Here is a 21,642-nt window from a genome sequence, read left to right as displayed (position 1 = left end):
GGTGAAAGTGTTTTAAGTAATAGTAGCTAGCAGTTGTTGACATATGCAGGGCCCTGACTAAAGTGTTTTCCTGCATTGATGTCTTTAAACCTAATTATGGAATGGGTGCTATTTTCCTCTCTATCTTCTAGATGCTGAAAGTTAAGTTCAGGAATAAAGTAATAAAATTGCCCAGAGTCACCTTCCATTAAGTGCCACAAGAGTACATCACCCAGCATCACCAATGATCAGTGAACGGAGAAAGCAAGCATTGTGCCATGTCTTCCATGAGGACCAACAAGTTTGTTTCCTTTTGTCCTCATCAGGAGGCCAGTGAGGTGCACCAGGCCGATGCGGCTGAGCTTCTCCTCTGTGGGAGATAGACCTCTGCGCTGGCTGCTTTCCTGCTGTCATCCTTCCGAGGGCTGTTCTTGAACCTCAGACAAGGCATTGAACAGCAGGGAATCCTGCATGTGGACCCTGGCAGAGTGTCAGCGGTGTGTTCACAGGACAGACAACCTTGGACATCTTGTGTGAAGTCAAATGTAAGGAGAAATGGATAAGGTGCTTCATCTGCTGCAGGCACCGTCCCCACCCTGAACTACACAGCAAGCTCAGGGAGCTTCAGATTCAGAGATCTACGTGACCTGACTCACTCTTCTACCTTTCGGCAGTCTGGCATTGAGGCTCAAAGAAGGACATCTCCCTGTCTCTTGGCCTGGCGCCTCACACAGACATCCCAGTGCAGGCCTGATCTCCCTGGTCTAGCCAGGGGATTGGGGAGTAGAGGGATTGAGGTTGTACTCATCCAGGACATTCATTCTCATTCCATCCTCAGCGTTTATGTAATGGAGCTTGGTGGGAATATGGCAGAAACGATTCCAGGCTGCAAATGCCCCATAGTATTTCAGAGTTGGGAGAAAACCCTTTTTACAGCCAAAGAAACTTGCAGCAGCCCCTTAGGAAACCTTATGGCTTCATTCAGTTCTGTGTGGTTGTTCCTGTATTGGCCCCTTTAGTAAGGGAGGTGGCCCTCAGGTCAGCCAGGGAGAGGATGAGGTGTTCAGTACTACCACCTGGGCAGCAGTGGTGAGATTGCCTGAAACAGCTGCCTCTACCCCACCCTGTTCTGCCCGTCGGCATGGACCCTGTCACATCTTACAGATATGTCTGCTAGCAAAGACTAGCCACTTCCCTCAGTCTTTCATAGATTTAACCTCAAGATACAAAAAAGGGGCCACCTTCATTCTCAGAGGGCAGAATTCCAAATTTGAATCAATCTCCAGACCAATGTTTCTCAGCCTGTGGGTCATGACCTCTACATGCATCTCATATCAGATATTTATGTTTACAATTCCTAAGAGCAAATTTACAGTTACAAAGTAGCAACAAAGTAATTGTGATTGAGGGTCAGCACAACATGAGGAACTGTACGGAAGAGTCACAGCATGACGAAGTTTGAGAACCTCCACTTTAGATCAATTTCTTCTGGCCTTGATCAACCAGCACTGGGAACTAGCTGTGTAACTCCAGTAGTTGGTGTTCCCAAGAGGTTACACTCCAGTTTGAGCGTGCCTTAGCTCATCAAAAACTTGCACATGGCCATCTCTTGGGTGGTAGAGGATAGATGGGTTGCCATCTCATGCCATGTACACCTTGGCAACTCATCGAAATGTGAGGGCCAGATCTTTCCCTTCCCTGCCCATGTCTCAGTGCTGAAGGACTTGAACTTGTAGCTTGGTGTCTAGGCACTGGCTTAGGTGCTCCATTTGCTCACCCTTCTCCATGAACAAGAATTGGAGTCTGTAAGCAAAGAAGGCTGTAGGGCCTCCTCAGCTTCTCGCTTGCCTTGCCTCAGCTTCTCGCAAGTGTGGGCACTGAATAGCTGTGCTTCTTTTGGCTAGGCTCCTATCTAACTAGCAGTGGCTTAAGCCACCATACCCCTTCTTTCCATGTCCTGTCCCTTCCCAGAACTTCAGTCTTCTGTATGGTATCCTCTTGTGGATGTGGGAGGTCAGTGACCCGCCACAGACCGTAACTTGGCTGTCTCTCTCAGGCATTTCTCGCCACTTACTGTTACTCTATAGCAATATCCTTGTTGACAGACTCAAAAGTCTCATGGTTCCTACCACTTTGTTCTTGAGCTGATTTCTGTGCAGTCTCTACTTGAGTCCATGAGGCCCTCCCCTGAGGCTACCTTTTTATTCCCTGTCTGACCTGTAAAAGTATCTCCCGATTACACAGTTGTCCCCTAGAGGAGGGTATGCACTCAGCTCTGCAAGCTTCATGCTAAGGTTGTGGCAGGCAGAACACTCTGCACCCTCATCCTTTTGGCAGAAGGGAATTAAGGTTGCTAGTCAGATGAGTTTGAAATACGACCCTGGACTACCTGAGGAGGCACTTCACAAAATCCCTTAACTAGAAAGTGGCACAAGAGTCCGTGTGGAAGAGACTTGGAAGCCACAGACAGCCACCTGGGAAGGAAAAGGCCACAAGCCAAGAACATGGGCAGCCTTTAGAAGTTGTGCAGCGCTTCTGCCGGAGCACCCACAAAGGAACTTCATCTTGTTGACGTTGACCTAGCCTGGAGGGACCAGTGAGTTGTGACCAACAACTGTCAGATGGTTAAAAATCACAAGAAGCCACTGTGCATGGAATTTGTTAGAGTAGCAAGAACCAGGAACTAAGGACATAGCCCCGTTTTTCGTTTGCTAAAATTCTCTTCATATGTCCTTCCTAAGGGGAGTAGATGCCATCCCATGGAGATGGGTTTTCAGAGGCCAGCCTGTGAGTGACATTCAGGGAAACTGCTCCAGTCCACGCTTCTGTCCAAGTCAGCAACAGGATTCTGGCCCTGTGGTGTTGTGTTCCCAATGCCAGGCTAAGCTGAAATGAACAAAGGAGCACTGGGAATTCTCTGGGCCAACATTGGCAGCTGGTGCTGTCCAATATAGGCAGCCTTGAGGTAGATACAGTGTTTTCTGGGTTCTGGTGTTCACAGCAGAAGAGACATTCTTCAGTATCTGGTTTTTTATTTTTGTTTTTCAGACTGGCTCATTTATCCCAGACTAGCCTCAAACATGTAACTGAGGACCTTGAACTCTTGATCCTCCTGTCTACCTCCTTAGTACTGGGATTATAGGTGTACCACCACACTTGGTTTATGTGGGCCCTATGCATGCAAGGCAAGGTTCCCACCGTGAACTGAGCCATGTCCTCAGCCTCATCTGCTATTTTGTTTGGTTGTTTGTTTGGTGTTTTTTTAATGACAATTTTCTTAATTCCTTGGGGTGGTGGGGACTGTTATCAGATTGGCCTCAAATACACGACAGAAACTCTGGTTTTATATGTGTAAGCACACGGGTTTATATAGAAATTATTTTAATTTCTACTTTCTGAGGTTAGTTATGAAGTGTTTCAGAGAAAAGATTAATAAAACCATGCTTAAAGCAGAAATAGTTTTGAGTGTGTGTATTTTGCCCAGGCTAGTTCCAAACAATCCTGCCTTGGCCTCCCAAGTAGCTGGGATTTGAAGTGTGTGCCACCAGGGCACAGCTGAGCCAATGCCTGGATGCATTTTCACAGGTAGTAGGTTCCAGGATGTGAATCAGCAGTTAGTGCTGCTGGCCAAGGACGGTCATAAACTCACTGAGAAACACTGCCATAGTGCCCAGCAGTGTGTGGGTCTGGATGTGCTCTCCAGGAGGAGCCGGAAGTGATTAGCTAGTGGTTGGGAGCACAGCTTGTCTTTCAGGACATTTGCTCAGTTACAGAAGAACACTACAAAGGATCCACAGCCCAGGCTGGCCTCACACTCATGGCATCCTCCACCTCTTCCTCTCTGAAGTGCTGGGATTACAGGTGGAGACCCCATGCCTGACTGGTTACAGGACATTTCTACTGAGACTGCAGGGAGCCCCAAATGTGACCTTTTTTCTGTATTCTAAGTCCAAATGTGCTACTCAGTCAAAAAGGAGTCAACTGGTAGCCTAACATTTATTAGTTCCCCAAGGTGTTTATAGGACACTGTCTCTAAACTGAAGGATTGATACACAATTAGGGGCTGCTCTTCAGTGAGTGGAAAACACCTCTAGAAAAGAAAGCCCCATGTCCTTGGCTGCTCCCCTGCTAATGCCCACAGATCCTGGGGCTGAGAACCTTAAGGCCTCTGGTGTAGTCAGAATTTTCTTTGGGCCACCAGCTCACAAATAATGACATGGAGACTTAGTAATTATGAAGGTTTGGCCTTAGCTTAGATTTTTTTCCCCCCAACTAGGTCTTTTAACTTAAATGAACCCATTTATATTAATCTACGTTTATGCCATGTGGTGTTACCTTTCTCTGTACTGCTCATCCTGCTTCCTCCATGTCTGTCTGGGGACTCCACTTTTTTTTTTTTTTTTCTAGAGTCCTCTCTGTCCCCAGAAGTCCCGCCTAACCTCTCCTGCCTAGCTACTGGCCATTAGGCTCTTTGTTATACAAATCATAGTGATACATCTTTGTTGTAGAATATTAGTTTAAGATGTGTTGGGGTTGGGGATTTAGCTCAGAGGCCCTGGGTTCGGTCCTCAGCTCCGGTAAAAAAACAACAACAAAGAATGGCCCTCATAGCTGGCAGTGGTGGCGTACTCTAATCCCAGCACTTGGGAGGCAGAGGCAGGCATATCTGTGAGTTGGAGGCCAGACTGGTCTACAGAGTGAGAGCCAGGACAGCCAGAGCTGTACAGAGAAACTTTCTAGCCGGGTGGTGATGGCGCATGCCTTTAATCCCAGCATTTGGGAGGCAGAGGCAGGCGGATCTCTGTGAGTTTGAGGCCAGCCTGGTCTACAAAGTGAGTTCCAAGAAAGGCTCAAAGCTACACAAAGAAACCCTGTCTGTCGGGGGGGGGGGGGGGGGGGATGTATTATTCGTTTATACTGTGGGATATTTGTTTAATGATGCAAAGATGTGTTGCATTCTTTATGTTGCATTTGTTTAACTCTGTAAAGCCGTGTTACTTTGCCTTCCTCAAACACCTGATTGTCTACTAAAGCTGAATGGCCAATAGCAAGGCAGGAGAGGGGTAGGCAGAGCTGACAGGCAGAATAAATAGGAGGAGAAATTTAAGCTCAAGAAGAGAGGGAGAAGAGGAGAGGAGGACACCAGGGGCCAGCCACAGAACCAGACACGGAGTGAGAAGGAAAGAAAGATAAATAGAATAAAAAAGGTAAAAATCCCAGAGGCAAAAGGTAGTTAAAGAGAAATAAGTTAATTTTATAAAAACTGGCTAGAAACAAGCCAAACTAAGGCCAGGCATTTATAAGTAAGACTAAGTCTCCATGTATTTCTTTGGGAGCTGGGTGGCAGCTCCCTAAAGAGTAAAAAATGAACTACACATCTTCACATAGTGTACAAATATCCCACAACACTCTTGTGCAAACACACACTAAGACGTTGCTATCTGAAGAACAAGTTTGGATTTTAATGCTCTGTCTGTTCCCCTCTGCTATCAGAACAGTCAGAAGGCAAAAGCTTGCAATCTGTATAAAAGTAAGAGTAACAAAAGCTAAATTCCAGGAGTTAATGGCAGCCAAGCAGGTCTTCCAGGACAGGCACTGGGCCCCCCAGGGCAAGAACTCAGGTCCTGGTTTGCAGAGGGAGCCTCAGGGCCAGCTCTGTCAGGTGACTCATGTCCGGTTGTTTACTTCGCTTCTTGATGTAGTCCAGAGTCTTCACCTAGAACAAAGAACTCCATCTTGGGTTTGGCTCCACGGCTCTGACCTGGGGCTGGAGCCTCTTCTGACTGCCCTAGGTGAGCTGACCCTGCCTAGCTGAAAACAGGGTTTCTGAGGGACAGTGGGAGAAGCAAAATGCTCCTAAAAACAGATTGGGGTGGGGACGTCTAGGGACAGAGCTTACAAGCACAAAGTCCTGGGTTTGCTCCCCAACACCACAGAAACTAGGTAGAGGCAGGGGGACCAGAAGTTAAAGTTTATGAAGAGCCTGGGGGACCTAAAACTTTGTCTCAGAGGCTGTGGCCAGAAGTGGGTGACATTTTCAAGCAAGTGGTTTTTTACTGAGAAGGAGTGACTGGGAATGCTTTCTAGCACTAGGAAGTAGGCCCAAAGAACGTTGGGGTCTGACACCCATCTCGGGTGACAGGGCTGCTGATGCTGTGTCGAGGTGAGTACCACTCTGACTGGCAAGGGCCTTGGTGCTTACCATGGTCCTTGTGTCTGCACAGCCGTGCCTCTGTGCCAGGTGCCACAGGTTGACGGAGAGTTGGTTCAGCTTATTGTTACGAAGGTCCCCATGGGCTAGGATACTATTGAAGAAGGAGAGGCCCAGCAAGCTCTGGCGCTTCAGAGCCTGGAAGAGAGAAGGGAGGATATGACCTTGACCTGGCACATTGGATGAGCTCAGTGTAGACATCCTTGGCAGGGTGGTCATGGGTCCAAATGACAACTTTGCCATGTGCTTGCTGAGCCTACCCTGCACCTGTAAAATAACTGAGATCCACAACACATGGAGTGAATGAGGACAGAGGCACCACAAGCCCTGAGCTCTGCTTTACACCAGGCTGTCACTGTGGTTAGGAGAGACCCAACGGTTACTGGGGTGGGAAGTGAAGCCTAACAGCAGTGGGAAGGCTGTGCTTTGAGCACAAGTCAAGCTGGAAGGCTTCCACATGGCTCTCAGTAGTGGCTCAAGTGCTGCGGAACAATCCTTTTCTACACTATCAATATGTATTACTCTCGTTGGTTAATAAAAAGCTGACAGGCTGGTAGCTGGGCAGGAAGTTAGGTGGGAAAGCCAAACTGAAGATGATGGGAAAAAGGAGGGCAGCGTCGAGAGATGTGCCAGCCAGCCGCCCAGGGAGCAAGACATGATAGAGGACAGGTAAAGCCACAAGCCACACGGCTTAATAAAAATGGATTAATTTAAAAGTAAGAGCTAATTAGTAATAAGCCTGAGCTATCAACTGAGCATTTATAAATAATAAAGGTGATTATAGCCGGCAAGCCTCTATTTTTTTTTTTCTAGACACAGCCTCATATAACCTAGGCTGATCTCAAACTCTTGGTGTAGCAAAGGATGACCTTGAACTGTTGATTTTCCTGCTTTGACCCCTCAAATGCTGGGATCATAGGGGTCCACACCACACTGTTTTATGCTATTCTAGAGATTAAACCCAGGGTCTTGTGCATGCTAGCCTAGCACTCTGACAACTGAGCTATATCTCCAGGCCATTGTTTGAGACAGGGTCTTGATACATAACCAATGACCATACTGTCTTAGCCTCTGAATGCTAGAATGATAGGTGTGTTGTTACTGTGCCCAGGTTTTTTGTTGTTGTTGTTGTCGTTTGTTTGTTTCTAATTGATACATAATATTGGAGGGGGGTTGGAGGGAGGTGGTGGTACGGGACGACAGACGACACGCAAGTTGAAAGCAGACTCCTGGGTACCAGAGGCTGGAGTGAGCTAAAATCTGGGGAAGCACTGTGCAGGCAGAGAACGGCAAAGGCTAGGAACCACAGTTCAGACAGATTTGTTTCCCTTCCACAATGGAGCACTGTGAAACTGTCCTGCGGGGCTCCCGCCCTGCAGTGTTCCTGCCCTGCAGTGCCACCTCCAGAACATGTGGCAGGTGGAGATGGCAGGTACCCACCTCCTCCTTGGCCAGGGTTTTCAGGTGCTCCAGGATCTGAGCCATCACCGCCTCACATAGCTTGCTGTTCTCAGCCAGGAACTTGGAGTCTCCTCCGTACAGGCTGTCATTGGAGTCAACTAGTTAAACAAAGGAGAGCAGCATGTCACATGGGACTGGCAGATGGCAGGAAGGCCTGGCAGGAAGTATGGGAATGGCCAAGGTGACCCACTGGCTTTAGGGTTCACTAAGAAAGCACCTAGCCTGGGACCAAGTCTGGGCCTGAGGCCAGCAGTGTGGAAGTCATTCCCCAACTGGCCACGCCTGGAGGGGACAGCAGTAATAACCACAGTGACTCTCTCCAGCTGCCAGGCATTGTAGCAAGCACTCTGTGCTGTGGAAGGATCCACATAATCAGCACAAGAAAGGTGGCACGTACATCTTCAGTGAGTGGGAAAACAGACTCAGAAATGGGCCTAGCTAGGATGGTAAACCAGGTAGTTGATTCCAAAGCCCAAGTCCTTATCCACTGCACCTAGGTGCCTGCTGTGGGACTCTGAAAACAACTGGCTAACTTTTATAGTTCTGGAAGGTTCTATCTATGCTACCAGGGAAGACAAGTATTCAACAATCTTACCCAGATGTGAACCTTGAGTGCTACAGTAATGACTTATATACCAAAGAGTGCCAATAATGGTATGAATGCTATGGGACCAATCAACCACTTTCTGATTGGACTTAAGGCCTGCTCCGCAAGATGGAACCCATGCCTGCTATCACATTCCACAGTCCATTCCTCCCAAAGCTTCTATGTCTGACAGCATCTCATTCTATAGTTCAAGCTGGCCTAGAAATCACTCTAACCCAGGCTGCCCTCTAACTCATGGCAATCCTCCTGCTTCAGCCTCCCAAGTACTAGGATTACAGGTGTGAGCCACCATGCCCGGCTCTTTAACAAAGCCTCTGCCTGGCCACCTCCTAGGGCATCCACTGCCTGGAGAAAGACTAGTTCAGCCAAGGATGCTTGTGCAAGGCTTCCTCTTCCCTCTCTCCTTCAAAGAGCCTGGCCCCTGCTGGGGAGGGGAGACACCAGGCAGTCTGCTGTGGTCAAGTTTGGGTTCAGGCAATCTGCTTATCCGAGGGCAGCTCTGGGGCTTTGCCCGTGGGCTGACCTCATCCCCAGTGCAGGGGCCTAAACAGTTCAGTTGGTCTGCACTGTGAACATGTGGGCTGTTTGTTTTTGTCTCTGCAGGGCTGGGGGTGGAGCCTAGGCTTCCTGCATGGGAGGTGGGGCTCCAGCACTCACTAAGTGGCACTCCAGTCTCTGTCTGTCTGTCTCTGTCTGTCTGTCTCTGTCTGGAGATGCACATGTGCACATGTGTTTGGAGACCAGTGATCAGTCTTGAGTGTCACTTCTCAGGAGCTGCTCACCTGTTTTTATTTTTATTTATTTACTTACTTATTCATTTATTTATTTATTTTTTAGATAGGATTTCTTAGTGGCCTGGAAATCACTCATGAGTCCATGCTGGCTGGCCAGTAAGCCTCAGCGATCACCTGTCTCTGCATTCCGAGAGGTCCTCTTGAGTGACAATGTTTCACCAACTGAGCCATCTCCCCAGTCCTTCCTCTTTGGTTGGCTAGCATCAGCTTCACAAACAAGGAGCACAGTTTCTGCCTCTCAGAGCTCATTCCTTCCCCCATGCTCACACAGGCTTCTAGTCCCATTTTCTCAACTTCAGATTCTTCCATCCCACTGCCCAACACCGATGTCCTTATGGCCGGGTGCAGTGTCATTAGGCCAAGTGCCTAAGTGACAGGAAGCAGAGACCAATTCCAGGAAAAGGGAAATATGTGGCATCTGATAAGTCAGGTGACCGTGTCCAGCCTTCAGTGGGACACAGAGCAGGAATGTAGTCCTGTTTAAAGGGGATGCTAATAAGCTCCCAGTTTATCTGCTGAGATGTTCTTGTGCTTCCTAGTACCCTTATGGCACCATCTCTAAGGAGCAACTGGGAAGGAGCTCATCTCACCCACAGTTCAGGAGACAATATCCATAAGAAACAGAAGGTCCTCCAATTAGACCCTTTGTACAATACAGAACAAAAGACAAAAGGGTCCACTTACAGGTGAAGGGGTGGGGGTGTGTGGTATGGATGGTCCTATTCTGGGGTATGTCACAATCTCTCAGTGACTGCACAGAAACTGTCCCCAGATGTGGGCTATAGGAAATGGAAGATGTTCAAGAGACACTTTCCAAGACCAAGGAAAACCAGGCATTGGAACTCTTAAGAAATGACCTTTGGTAGATTTCTGTGAGTTCAAGGCCAGCCTTGTCTATCTACATAGTGAGTTCCAGGACATCCAGGGCTACATAGTGAGACTGACTAAAAAGAAAAAGAAGTCCCCTTTGGGAGCTAAGAAGATGGTCATCAGTAAAGTGCTAGTCATTAAAGAATGAAACCCACATTGGATCCACATGTTAAAAATCCAGGTGTGGCTGTATGTGTCCGTACTTAGTACAAGGACAAAAGTGGCAGAGATAGGTGGATTCCCTAGAGTTCACTGGTCAGCCAGCCAAGCCAATCGATGAGCTCCAGGTTCAGTGAAAGACCTGTCTCAAAAAGTAAAGTCTGAGAGTATACTTGACATCAACCTCTGTCCTCCACACACATGTGCATATACCCATATACACATGTGCACACATACACACACACACACACACACACACACACAATGTAACAACAATATACATAGTAGAACCCATCCCTACACACAGCAGGATCATAGAGTTATGTGTAGTTCCTAATTTAGAGTTTCCCAGGAACTAACTTTTAAAATTACATTCCTTTAGTTTATGCATCCACTGCAGTTTGCATTGATTCTGGAGAGTGAGCGAACCTCAGGGATGATTTATGTTCATCTCTGGCTACTACTACAGTATGACAGAGCTTCATATTCTCCCAGCTTTTGATTTAAAAAACTGTCAGAGGTACAGAAGAGTTGAATGAAACACATGATGATGAACACCTGCCTGCTTCTCACACAGACTCAACAGCTGCAAACCCCTGGCCACCATGCACCATGACGGTGGATACCTGCCTGCTTCTCACACAGACTCAACAACCCATAACCCTGGGCCACTGTGTGCATCCTTCACAGGTGCCCTCTCTACACATGAATACTACTCTGTTTTCTCTAAAGTCCTTGAAGCAGGTAAAGACATTAAGAACACAGAAAACAACCCAACCTCCCTGCTCCCCAGCTCCTCTGACCACAGGTAATCTCCAAGCTGACCTCGAACTGCCCATTTAAGGAGACTTTTGGTTAACACTAGCTCAGTGGTGAGTGATGTAGGTCACAGGGGTTGGTCCTGCGGTTTCTTTTTGGTTGTTTTCATTTTTACTTATTATTACTGTGTGGGTACACATGCCACAGCACATATGTGGAGGTCAGAAGACAACCCTCTCCAGTTGCTTCTCTCCTTTATGTGGGTTGGACGGACTGAATTCAGGTTGCTGGACTCATGTGACAAGAACTTTTACCAGCTGAGCCATCTTGCCAGCCCTTCTTTTGTTTTTAAGGTGCTTGTGTATGTGTGAGCCTAGAGGCCAGAGGACAAGCTCAGGTATTGTCCTCCTGAATGTCATCCGTCTCCCTTGAGAGAGGATCTCTCAGTGGCCTGGACAATCTCTCAGAGCTGAACATTTGGGCTGGACAGAGTTGGTGAGAGAGGCCCAGGGATCCTGTTCTTTCTGCCAACCTAGTGCTGGAATTACAAATGTGTAATATACTAGCTTGCCCACATTTTATGTGGATCCTGGAGATGGAACTCAGGTCCTTTACTGCCTGAGCCTTCTTCCAGCCTGGACCTGAGATCTCATGGTGACTTGGGTTGCTGAGTTGCAAAGACAGCAGGTACTCTTATAAGAAACACAATGATTTGATATAGGCACTTGCCATCACCTAATTTTGTAAGACACAAAATTGTGCTGGTGAAGGAATTTCTCCCCTCAGGGTTAGAATAGTTGTTGGTTCAAATACCCAATTAAAGCTCTGGGTTTGTGCTTATTCTCACTCTAATTAGCCCAACAATGGAGCAAAGCGTAGGGGACAGAGAGGGTGGCTGTCATTGTGTAACATGTACACACACATACACAGATGCACCATGTTGTAGAACATGGTCGGTCCTCTGTAGTGCTTTTAATGAGAATGGCCCACATGGGCCCAATATATTTGAATGTTTGGCCCCCTGTTGGTGCAGTCTGTCTGTCTGTCTGTCTGTCTGTCTCTGTCTCTGTCTCTCTCTGTCTGTCTCTCTCTCTCTCTCTCACACACACACACACACACACAATCTGCCATGCTCCCCACCATGATGGTCATGGATTCACCCTCTGAAACTGTAACCAACCCCTCAGTTAAATCCTTCTTTTTATAAGTTGTCTTGGTCATAGTGTCCCTTCACATCACTAGAACAGTAAGACATCCTTTGAGCACAACAGCCACTTTCTTCACCAGATCTGTGGTGCCTCCTTGCAAAAGACCCTCAGGATTGGGCCCATGGACTGTAGATGCTCCATCAGAGAAGGAGGGAGTTGTGAGGACCACTGTATCCTCACTCGAGATTCTAGTTTTATGCAATTCTGCCCTAATTCCCCATGGTTTTGGGACCTCAGGAGGTGAGAGTAAATGGCTAGAGAAAGCTAACTGGAGTGGAACTCCATCTATACAGCTACAGGGAACCACCACTTGAGCTGGCTGAAGACTTTGGTGTGGCTGCTGTGGGTCACCCATGCACTATAAGTAAGCACAGTAAGTCAGAGCTTCCTTAGGGGGAACTTCAGTGGAACCATACTTTGGTTTGTTGTTGGGGCTTATAAGGAGCAGGTAGATGTATACTTCTCCCCAGGGAAATAATTTTTACAACAGCAGCTACTGAATGAGGTCAGCTCTGCACTAGGTTCTAGGCTAGGATCTGAGGACCCAGTGGGGGACAAGGTTAACCTGGTCCATCTACACAGCCAAGCAAATAGGCCATGGCAGTAGTGAGCACTTGCACGGGACAGTGTAAGGTCATGGGATCCTAAATACAGGGTTTGTTGGTTTAAGATGGGTTTTTTCAATGGAGCCCAGGCTGGGCTCCAAACACTTAATGCAACTGAGGATGACCTACTTCCAATCCTCCTGCCTATCTGGGTACAGGTGAGATTATGCAATCAATTTGAGGTTCTGTGGGTTTAATTCAAAAACGTAAAGGAAGAGGGTTGGGAGGGACACGGGGAGGCTGCTGTCAAACCAGTGGCACCAAGAACAGACTGGAGCAGGTGGGAGAACAAGACTGCCTCCTTCCTCCCAGCATGGAACTGTGAGGGCTTGCAGGCTCCTGGAGCTCGGTGAACAGAACTCTACGCCAAGGCCCACCCGACTGGGGTGAGGACAGTCTGTGATGACACTCATCTACTGTGTATTCAACCACTGAGCCAAGGGTGCTTCTGCAACCCCAGCACATGGTCAAAATGACTTCAGGTACTTGTCACACACACAGATGGCTGATGGCCCAGAGCTTGCCTAGCACAAAGAAGGCCCTGGGTTCAATTTGCAGTGCCACAAAAACTGATCCTACAAATCACCAGGCCTCTTCCTGGGGAGTCTAAGTTGGGGGTAAGAAGTGGCTCGGGAATACAGACTCTTGGGCTAAGATGTAGCTCATCTAATAGGGGGCTTGACTAGCATGTGTGAAACCCTGGGTTCAGGCTCCAACACTGCATTAACATGCCTGCAGTCCTAGCACTCCGCTTATAGAGGGGGGACTATCAAGAGTTCAGGGTCAAGGGACACAGAAGGAGCCAGAGCTACAGAGTGAGAACAAAAAGGCTCAAGGTCATGTCCAGCTACAAAGTGAGTTTAAGGGCAGACTACATGAGACCCCGCCTGGCTAGAGATATAGTTCAGTGGGTAAAGTGCTTGCTGCACAAACATGAGAACCGAGTTTGAGCACTGTCTTAGTTAGGGTTGTATTGCTGTGAAGAGACACCATGACCACAGCAACTCTCATAAAGGAAACATTTCACATTTGAGCTGGCTTATAGTTCAGAGGTTAGGTCTCTTATTGTCATGGCAGGAAGCATGGGGCATGCAGGTGGACATTGTGATGGAGAAGGAGCTGATTGTTCTACATCTTGATCTGCAAGCAGTAGGAAGAGACTGAGACATACTAGGCCTACCTTGAGCATCTGAGACCTCAAAGCTTACCCCAACAGACACATTTCTTTCCACAAGGCCACACCCACTCCAACAAGGCCACACCCACTCCAACAAGGCCACACCTCCTAATAGTGTCACTCCCTATGGCCAAGCATTCAAACACAGGAGTCTATTCAAACCACCACATATAACAAGCACCCAGGTAAAACCTGGAAGTGGGAGCATGTGCCTTAACCCCAGCACCATAGGGGTGTGGTGGGCTTACAGAGACTGGCAAATCTTTGGAGCTCATTAGCCAGCCAGATTAGCTAGATTGGTGAGCTCCAGATTCTATGAGAGACCCTGTCTCAAATAAATAAGGTGAAGAATGATGAAGGAAGACACCCAGAGCCAAGCTCGGCCTCCACGTGCACACACACAAATATGTACACACAACCCACGTGCACACAAACACCAAGAAGAGACGGTGAAATGGGGCCATGCTGAGGGCCGCTGGTTGGCATGCTGCTACCTTTGTCTATGTGGTAAAGATAGGTGTCCTGGCTCATGGCCGATAGCAGGTGCAGGACAGAGGTGTAGATTCGGATTTTGTCGTCACTACTGTCCTCCCACGTGTAGTCCTGGATCACATTGAGAAGTTCTCGAACCAGAAACAGGACTCCGTGTTCTGGATGATCCTGGTGGAGAAAAACCATGACAGATAAACCTAGATACAAAGCAGAGCAGTTAGAGCACCCATTAACCCAGTGCTTCCCATAAGTAGCTGTTGAGACTAAGGGCCTGTTGCTTCATGAGGGCAGGGCCACTCAGGAGCTTAGGTAAGCAGCATAGAGATTGTGACAGGACAGCCTCCCTTTTGGGTCCAAAGAACAACTAGCCATCATCACCTGTCAGCTCAATGGCCTGTGTTTCCATGATTACTCCTTTCTTTCCCATGTACAATAGTGGAAGCAAGTTACATTTGTCTAATTACAGAAGACTGTGGGTCCTCAGCAGATGACATCACAGAAGCCACTGCACTGACTTTAAATACAGCCCCACCCCCAAGGATCCGCCCCAACAGCAAGAGTTGATCTGGATTCCTGTGAGAGAAAACCCAACAGACCATTCAAGCTTAGAGGAAAGTGTGTTTCTCAGACACTACACAGACTCTTTCCAAAAAAAGGGTTATAATGCAAAAAAGGAGAGTGGTTTCCATCCCACTCCCAAAGTGGCTCTCCTGCTGACACTGCCCAGAGTCCTTACTTGCAGGAAATAAATGCCCAGCAGGCCCCACCGGCCGTCACACATAATCTCTGCTCACCGGGTCCAGCCACACTGCTCCTACTTATAGGCCAGGCACGGTTTTGGATCTTAGCAGGACACACTTGAGCAGGTTAAGAGAAGAAGGAGCAAAGGAGGATTATTTGCACAGCTGGGGCCTGCAGGAGGCTGTTATTATCCCAGGCTGGAAAAGCAGGTGCAGGTAGGGGCACTGCTGGAACCTGAAGACCTGCAGCTGGAGGCGGCCCACCACAAAATGCAGGCTTGCATGGAGGGACAAGGCCAGTGGCAAAGCATGGCTGGGGATCAACCCTGAGGTGACAGGCACTGAGCATGGGCGTCCTCATCCACTCCAGCCTGCAGGCTGTATCTCCTGTTGGCTGGCTGGGTCAGAAGCCAGAAGAGTCTCCAGAGGTCACTCTCCCTGGCACTGAAAAGTATGCAAAATAACTGGCACCTCACAGCCGAGCAGTAAAGAATTCTCCTTGTACAAGTCCCAATCCAATATCAGTTAAATGGCGGCAGTTTGCCAGTCAACAAGAACATGCTTTTCCAAGACCAGGAAGCCATTCTCCCTTAAAATTACATTTATTTATTATTAATTCATTCATTCATTCTCCTCCCACCCCCCATGTGTGTGTATGTGTGTGTACATGTGTGTGAGTATCAGTATACACTGTCACACACATGCCAGGGCATGTGTGGAGGCCAGAGGCCAGCTTTGGGTAGTTGGTTCTCTCTTACAACCAGGTGGGTACAGGGATCGAACTCTAGTCCTTAGGCTTGGTAGCAGGTGCCATCATGTCCTGAGCCATTTCACTGGCCCAGAAAGCCCTTGTTGTATTTCTTAAGACAGCCCCACTCCATTGCTCAGGCTGGCCTTGATCTTATGATGCTTGCCTCTTAAGTAGATGTGATACAAGCCTGGGCCAGTAGGCCCAGCAGGCCCAGCTTCCTGTCTTTTTTTTCCCCCTGAGCACATCTTGCCATCTGAAAATATCTTATTGCTTCAGAGACTTGCCCAGTGACATATCATGGCCTCCATCTGTCCTGCAAAAGACAGGTACTACATCTACTGCACCTGTGTCTGCCACACACTGTCAGGTCTATTCACTAGCAGACCAGATTCTGATTTTCATTTGTTCAGGTTTTTTTTTTTTTTTTTTTTTTTTTTTTTTGTGTTTTTTTTTTGTGTGTGTGTGTGTACATAGGTGGGTATGCATGTAAGTGGATGCTTGTGAATGTGGTACATGTGCACATGAAAGCTAGATGTTAAAATTTGCTGCCTTCTTTACTCTCTACGTTCTGTTGAGACAGGCTCTTACTGAACCTAGAGCTCACCAACTGGCAAGACTGAGTGGCCAGCAAGCCCAGGGGACCTTCCTATCTCCATTTTTCCAGTACTAGGATCACAAGCCTGCCACCATGCCTGGCTTTTTATGTGGATGCTGGGATCGGGACCTAGGTCCACATGCTTATGTGGCAAGCACTTTCCTCACTGGCCATCTTCCCAGCGCTAGGTATAACTCAGACTGGCTTTAACTCATATCCTCCTGCCTCTGCCTCTTCAGCATTTACCATCACAATTGGCTGAATTCTGTGGATGGTGCCTCCAGGAATGCACAAGTATGAACATGTGCCCTGGCCCTGGATCTGGCAGACTGAGTGGCATATGGTAGACCCCACAGGAAGCCTGTTGAGTGAATCACCTTTGCTGACACTTTCCCTGTGCCAGGCACTGAGGAAGCTACAAAATGGGTCCTGAAAGCAGGAGCAGTGCCTTCAACTCACCAGCACCGGCCCCATCTCACCAATAGGACAGGACACAGGGTGAGTGTCGGCTTCAGCTTATACTTCCAGCACGGGCGACCCAAGAGCAGAGGCCTGGCTATCTGTCTCCTGTTAGCTACCCCCTTTGGACAAACTGGCTATGTCTACGTGCACAGGAGGAGGATGTGCATGGAGTGGCTATTTAGAGCACAGGCACAGGGCTTCAAATTCTGCAGCCAGCAGCGGCTTGATCTATGGTGAAGGTATTTGCAGTGACATTGCCTAGGGGTGAGATTTGGGCAGAGAAGCCTGAGATGTGGACAAGCCATTCATATCTATGGGAACTGTTCCTACTGTATCAGCAAGAAAGAGGATGCATGATGCACAAACATCCCAACAATGTGAGCTGCGCACATCTGACCCACCCAGGCGAGGCTGCCTTTAAGTTGGTCCCAGCTGGCAGCTCACTGCTGTCTTCCTCTGCTTGCAGCTGTTTCTAACTAGGCTATTTTGTTTGGCTACGTGGATACTAAAATACCTTTTTTTTTTTTTTTTTAAATTTAAGAATCTGCCTTGGGAATAGACCACAGTCTGGGTGTTCCAGCAACTTCATTTCAACACTAATGTCCCCACCCTGTGGGAGACCAATAAACACACTTTCAGAGAAGTGGGGCCATAGGCAACAGAATTCGGGGAATGGCTTAGGGTGAGGACTTCTGTGGACTGCTCATAACCAAAGAGGTGATAGATTAGGTCCACGGTGCTGTACAAGAATTCCATGTACTTTCTGTGTGTCAGTTACTACAACATTTTTTTTTAATAAATATTTGAGGATGGTTCAATAGCTGAAGCCAAGCATAGGCAGATTATTTTTCTTTTTGAGACAGTGCCTCATGTATCTCAGTCTGGCCTTGAACTGGCTGTACAGCTAAGGAGGACTCTGGCCTTCTGGTCCTCCTGCCTCTACTTCCCGAGGGCCAGAATTACACCCATTGTATCACTGCATCAGGTTTTCTATGGTACTGGGGATAGACCCCAGAGAGTTGTGCATGCTAACCAAGCAAGCACAGTACCAACAACTGAGCTCATACAATAGTTTCAGTTTGTGTTTAATATTAAACTGCAAATTGTGTGTGTGTGTGTGTGTGTGTGTGTGTGTGGTCTATGTACTCTGTGTGAAAATAAATGTATGCTAATGCATATACGCGTGGAGACCAGCAGTGAGCATCAAGTGTCTTCCTTGGCCATTCTCCACCTTGTTTTTTTTGAAACAAGGTCTTTCACTAAATCTTGAGACCTCACCAATTTGGCCAGACTGGCTGGGCAGTGAGCTTCAGAATCTGCCTATCTCTGCCCTTCAGCCCCCTGCCCCTTTCTGAGACAGGGTTTCATGGTTTTGAATTCACTATAAAGCAGAGGAGGACCTTGAACTCTTGATCCTCCGGCCTCACTTCCCAGATTACAGGCGTGTACCACCTGGTTTTATGCAGCACAGGCAACTGAATCCAGGGCTTCATGCATGCTAAGCAAGCACTCTACAAACGTAAATGAAACCCCAATCCACACACGGATTTTTAATTATTTTTTCTCCTTCCCCCACCACATATCCGTGTGTCTGTACATGTTCCAAGGCATACATGAGGGTGTGCAGGTGTGCACGCCCGTACTTGGGCATGCAGAGGCCAGAGCAGGATGGGTGCCTTTTATATTGTTCTCTGACTTATACTGCCTTAAGATTGGCTCTCTAAAAGTTGCCTGTTTGGGCTCGGCTGGTGGGCCAGAGAACCTGTCTCCACTCCCCAATCTGGGATTATAGGCATACACAGCCATGTCTGCTCTTTTACATGGGTGCTGGGAAATCAAGTTTAGGTCCTCATGCTTGCTAAGCAAGAGCTATTATCCACTGAGCCATCTCCCCCCAGGCTGTGCATTTTTAGGAGAAGAAAAAGGTATTAGGTTGAGATGATATTCCAGTGGGAAGATCCCTGGTATCCTTGGCTAGGTTCCCTCCTAGATGGGGCAACTCAATGCCAATGAGGTAGTTTCTATGAGGGAGCCAGAAGGAAGTGAGTCCTTCCTTTCGCTGATCCAATAAAAGGCCTGACATTGTCCCTCTGAAGTCCCTGCTCTCAGGAATCCCCACTTCATCACACTCCCTGGGAGAAGGAATAGTTGAGAAGTGATTGCTGGACTTCTTGGGGAGGCTGAGCTGGAGGCAGCAGCACATCTCTGAGTCCTGGCAGGGTCACTCACTGACTGATGACCTTTCACCTCTCTGTGTCCACTGTCCACTTTGGTTCAATGTTTTGAGTGCATGTTTATGAACTGTTGGCTGATCCATCAGAAGAGGAGCATATGATCAAATGAACAGTAAGAGCTGGGTACAAAGGAGCCAGATCACCAATGGGCTGGGAGCAGAGCAGGAAGGAAGGGCCCCTGGGGTGGGAAGGAGAGACAGAGGAGAGACAGACTCCTAGCAGATTTGAGGCTGGCAGCACAGGTGCCAGTGTCTCCTCACTTCCCAGGCAGCTTTTGCACAGCCTCATGAGTCCCAGTGGTCTCTTCCAGGCCCTCTGTGTGCACAGCACCCCCATCCTACCTCAGGCCTTCACTCACACTGTGCTCCCCCTGCCATGACACCCTCTCTGCCTCCCTCCTCTCCCTAGCACCAAGTGCTCATTTTCCTTCTAATCTCAGCTGAAACCGTACCTTCTGGGGTGGGGCTTCTCTAATCATCCGGGAACTCATTCTGGCCTTTGCTTTTCAGGTGGAACCTCCCACCATATCCACAAAGCCAACCAGCAGTGACCTGAAATCCTCCTTGGTGACTCCTTTATCCCCACTATGTCTAAAAACCACAAAAAGGCATGAATTTCCAGTGAAGCAAATAAAACACTCCCCAGATCTCCTGGACACCATTTTTTGTAAGGTCAGTGACTCTGTACAGTCCCTATGAAAGCCTGTTTAGGAGTAGAGCTTCTGTTACATGTTGTTTCCACAGTGAAACAAAACTCTAAAACAATAAAAGCCACCCCCCCACCCACACACTCACACAAACCTGTGACATGAAAGGTAACCAATCTGAACAAGGTAAACGAGAGGGGGGTTGTTTTCACGCAAAATCCAAGTATGGTGTCCTAGCTCAGGTGTGACTCATCTGACCACCTCTTGGCCACTGCTACTCAGATGGAACTTCCCTGCTCACCTTAAGAGTCAATCGGTTCAAAAGTCCCTCTTAATCCTCAGAGGCTAGACTCCAGTCATGCCAGAAACCACACAAGTACCTAACCCCAGAGATACTACTTTTCCTTCCACATACACACCCATGAGAAAGTTTAATGTAGACACTGTAATTCCTTTCCTGTTGCTGCCACAGAAACGCCCTGACAAGAGTAACTTCAGGGATAACGGGATTTTTGGCTACAAGTCTAGCACATCACTGTGGGGACGTCAAGGCAGCAGGAACGTGAAGCAGCTGCCAAGAGCAGAGAGCCCAGGCTCTCCACTCTTCCAAGTCCAGGATCTTTTGCTACATATAGAAATGGTGCTGCACAGTGGTTGGATCTTCCCACCTTGACTAAGGTAATTAATCCCCCAAGACATGTCCACAGGCCAATTTGATCTAGACAATCCCTTCTGGATGATTCTAGATTGTGTCAAGTTGACAATTAAATGTAACCTTCACAGTAAGAGACTAACAATGACTCACCATAAGTCGGAATAAATTTAACAGCACACTGTAATAAAAGATAAGATGCTTTTCTTTTCTAATGAAGTTGAGAACTTCTACCTTTTCATAAAAAGGACCCCCTCCAGAGTTTTCTGCTGTGGATAGCGCTCTGTATAAATAAAACACTGATTGGCCAGTAGCCAGGCAGGAAGTATAGGCAGGACAAGCAGAGAAGAGAATTCTGGGAACAGGAAGGCTGAGTCAGGAGTTGCTGCCAGCTGCCGCCACAAGTACATGTAAGATACTGGTAAGCCACAAGCCACGTGGAAGGTATAGATTAATAGAAATGGGTTAATTTAAGATATAAGAACTAGATAACAAGAAGCCTGCCACAGCCATACAGTTTGTAAGCAATAAAAGTCTCTGTGTGTTTACTCAGTTGTGTCTGAGCAGCTGTGGGACTGGCGGGTAAAAGAGATTTGTCCTGACCAAGGGCCAGGCAGGACTGGAGAAAACTCCAGCTACAGTTTCCCTTTGGCAGATCCGAACAGAAGCATCACTTTTCCTGTGCTCTGGGCACTGAGGCAAAAGCAGTACACTCACGGACTGGCAAGCGACCTGAGCCGGATACAGCAGGTAGCACACATGGGGTGGACCCACTGCACAAATGAAGACTCACATCCCAGATGGGGTGATATCTCATCACACTGTGCAAAAGGGCACACAGTTGAAAATGTATGAGTTTCTGGAGCTTTCTATTCAATATGTTTTGACAGAGGTTGGATACTGGCAACTGAAAACAGAACGTGAAATAAGGTACGAGGTGCTTCTGTCCCAATGATGCCATCTCTCCTGAGGAGGGATGAAGAGCTGCTAACCTGATGGCCCTGAGCAAAGAAACCCTATGACAGACTTCATGTGTGAAGGACTCTAGGGGAAACGAATCCAGGTTCAAAATCCAGCTCTGTTACCAACTACCTACACAGCCCCAGACACAGTCTTTTCAGTTCTAGGTGTCTGTAAGTGAAACAGATTCATGGATTCCTACTTGACAGGGTTCAGGGAGGATTCTCAGGGGCTGTATAAGTACTGGTGAAGGGCTTTGGTGTGGCACCCAATAAATGCA

General features: G+C 47.9%; 1 protein-coding gene and 1 pseudogene across 1 annotated transcript in view; both read right to left on the bottom strand.

The window, feature by feature from the left end:
- Positions 1 to 5,417: 5,417 nt before the first annotated feature.
- The window catches only part of Vps35l (VPS35 endosomal protein sorting factor like), a 107,646-nt gene continuing 91,421 nt past the window's right edge, over positions 5,418 to 21,642 (bottom strand). Inside the window, exons 28-31 of the mRNA XM_036195458.1 lie at positions 14,325 to 14,490; positions 7,631 to 7,749; positions 6,182 to 6,328; positions 5,418 to 5,695 (exon numbers count right to left, since the gene is read on the bottom strand). Of these exons, the coding sequence (XP_036051351.1) occupies positions 5,597 to 5,695; positions 6,182 to 6,328; positions 7,631 to 7,749; positions 14,325 to 14,490 (531 nt within the window). The 3' untranslated portion in view covers positions 5,418 to 5,596. The remainder of the gene's footprint in view (positions 5,696 to 6,181; positions 6,329 to 7,630; positions 7,750 to 14,324; positions 14,491 to 21,642) is intronic.
- Positions 15,553 to 15,658, bottom strand: LOC118576929 (annotated as a pseudogene).

This window comes from Onychomys torridus, chromosome 1 (assembly GCF_903995425.1).
Source record: "Onychomys torridus chromosome 1, mOncTor1.1, whole genome shotgun sequence".
Taxonomy (NCBI): Eukaryota; Metazoa; Chordata; class Mammalia; order Rodentia; family Cricetidae; genus Onychomys; species Onychomys torridus.
Note: the sequence above shows the minus strand (reverse complement) of the source record. Positions and strands in the feature narration are given on the sequence as shown.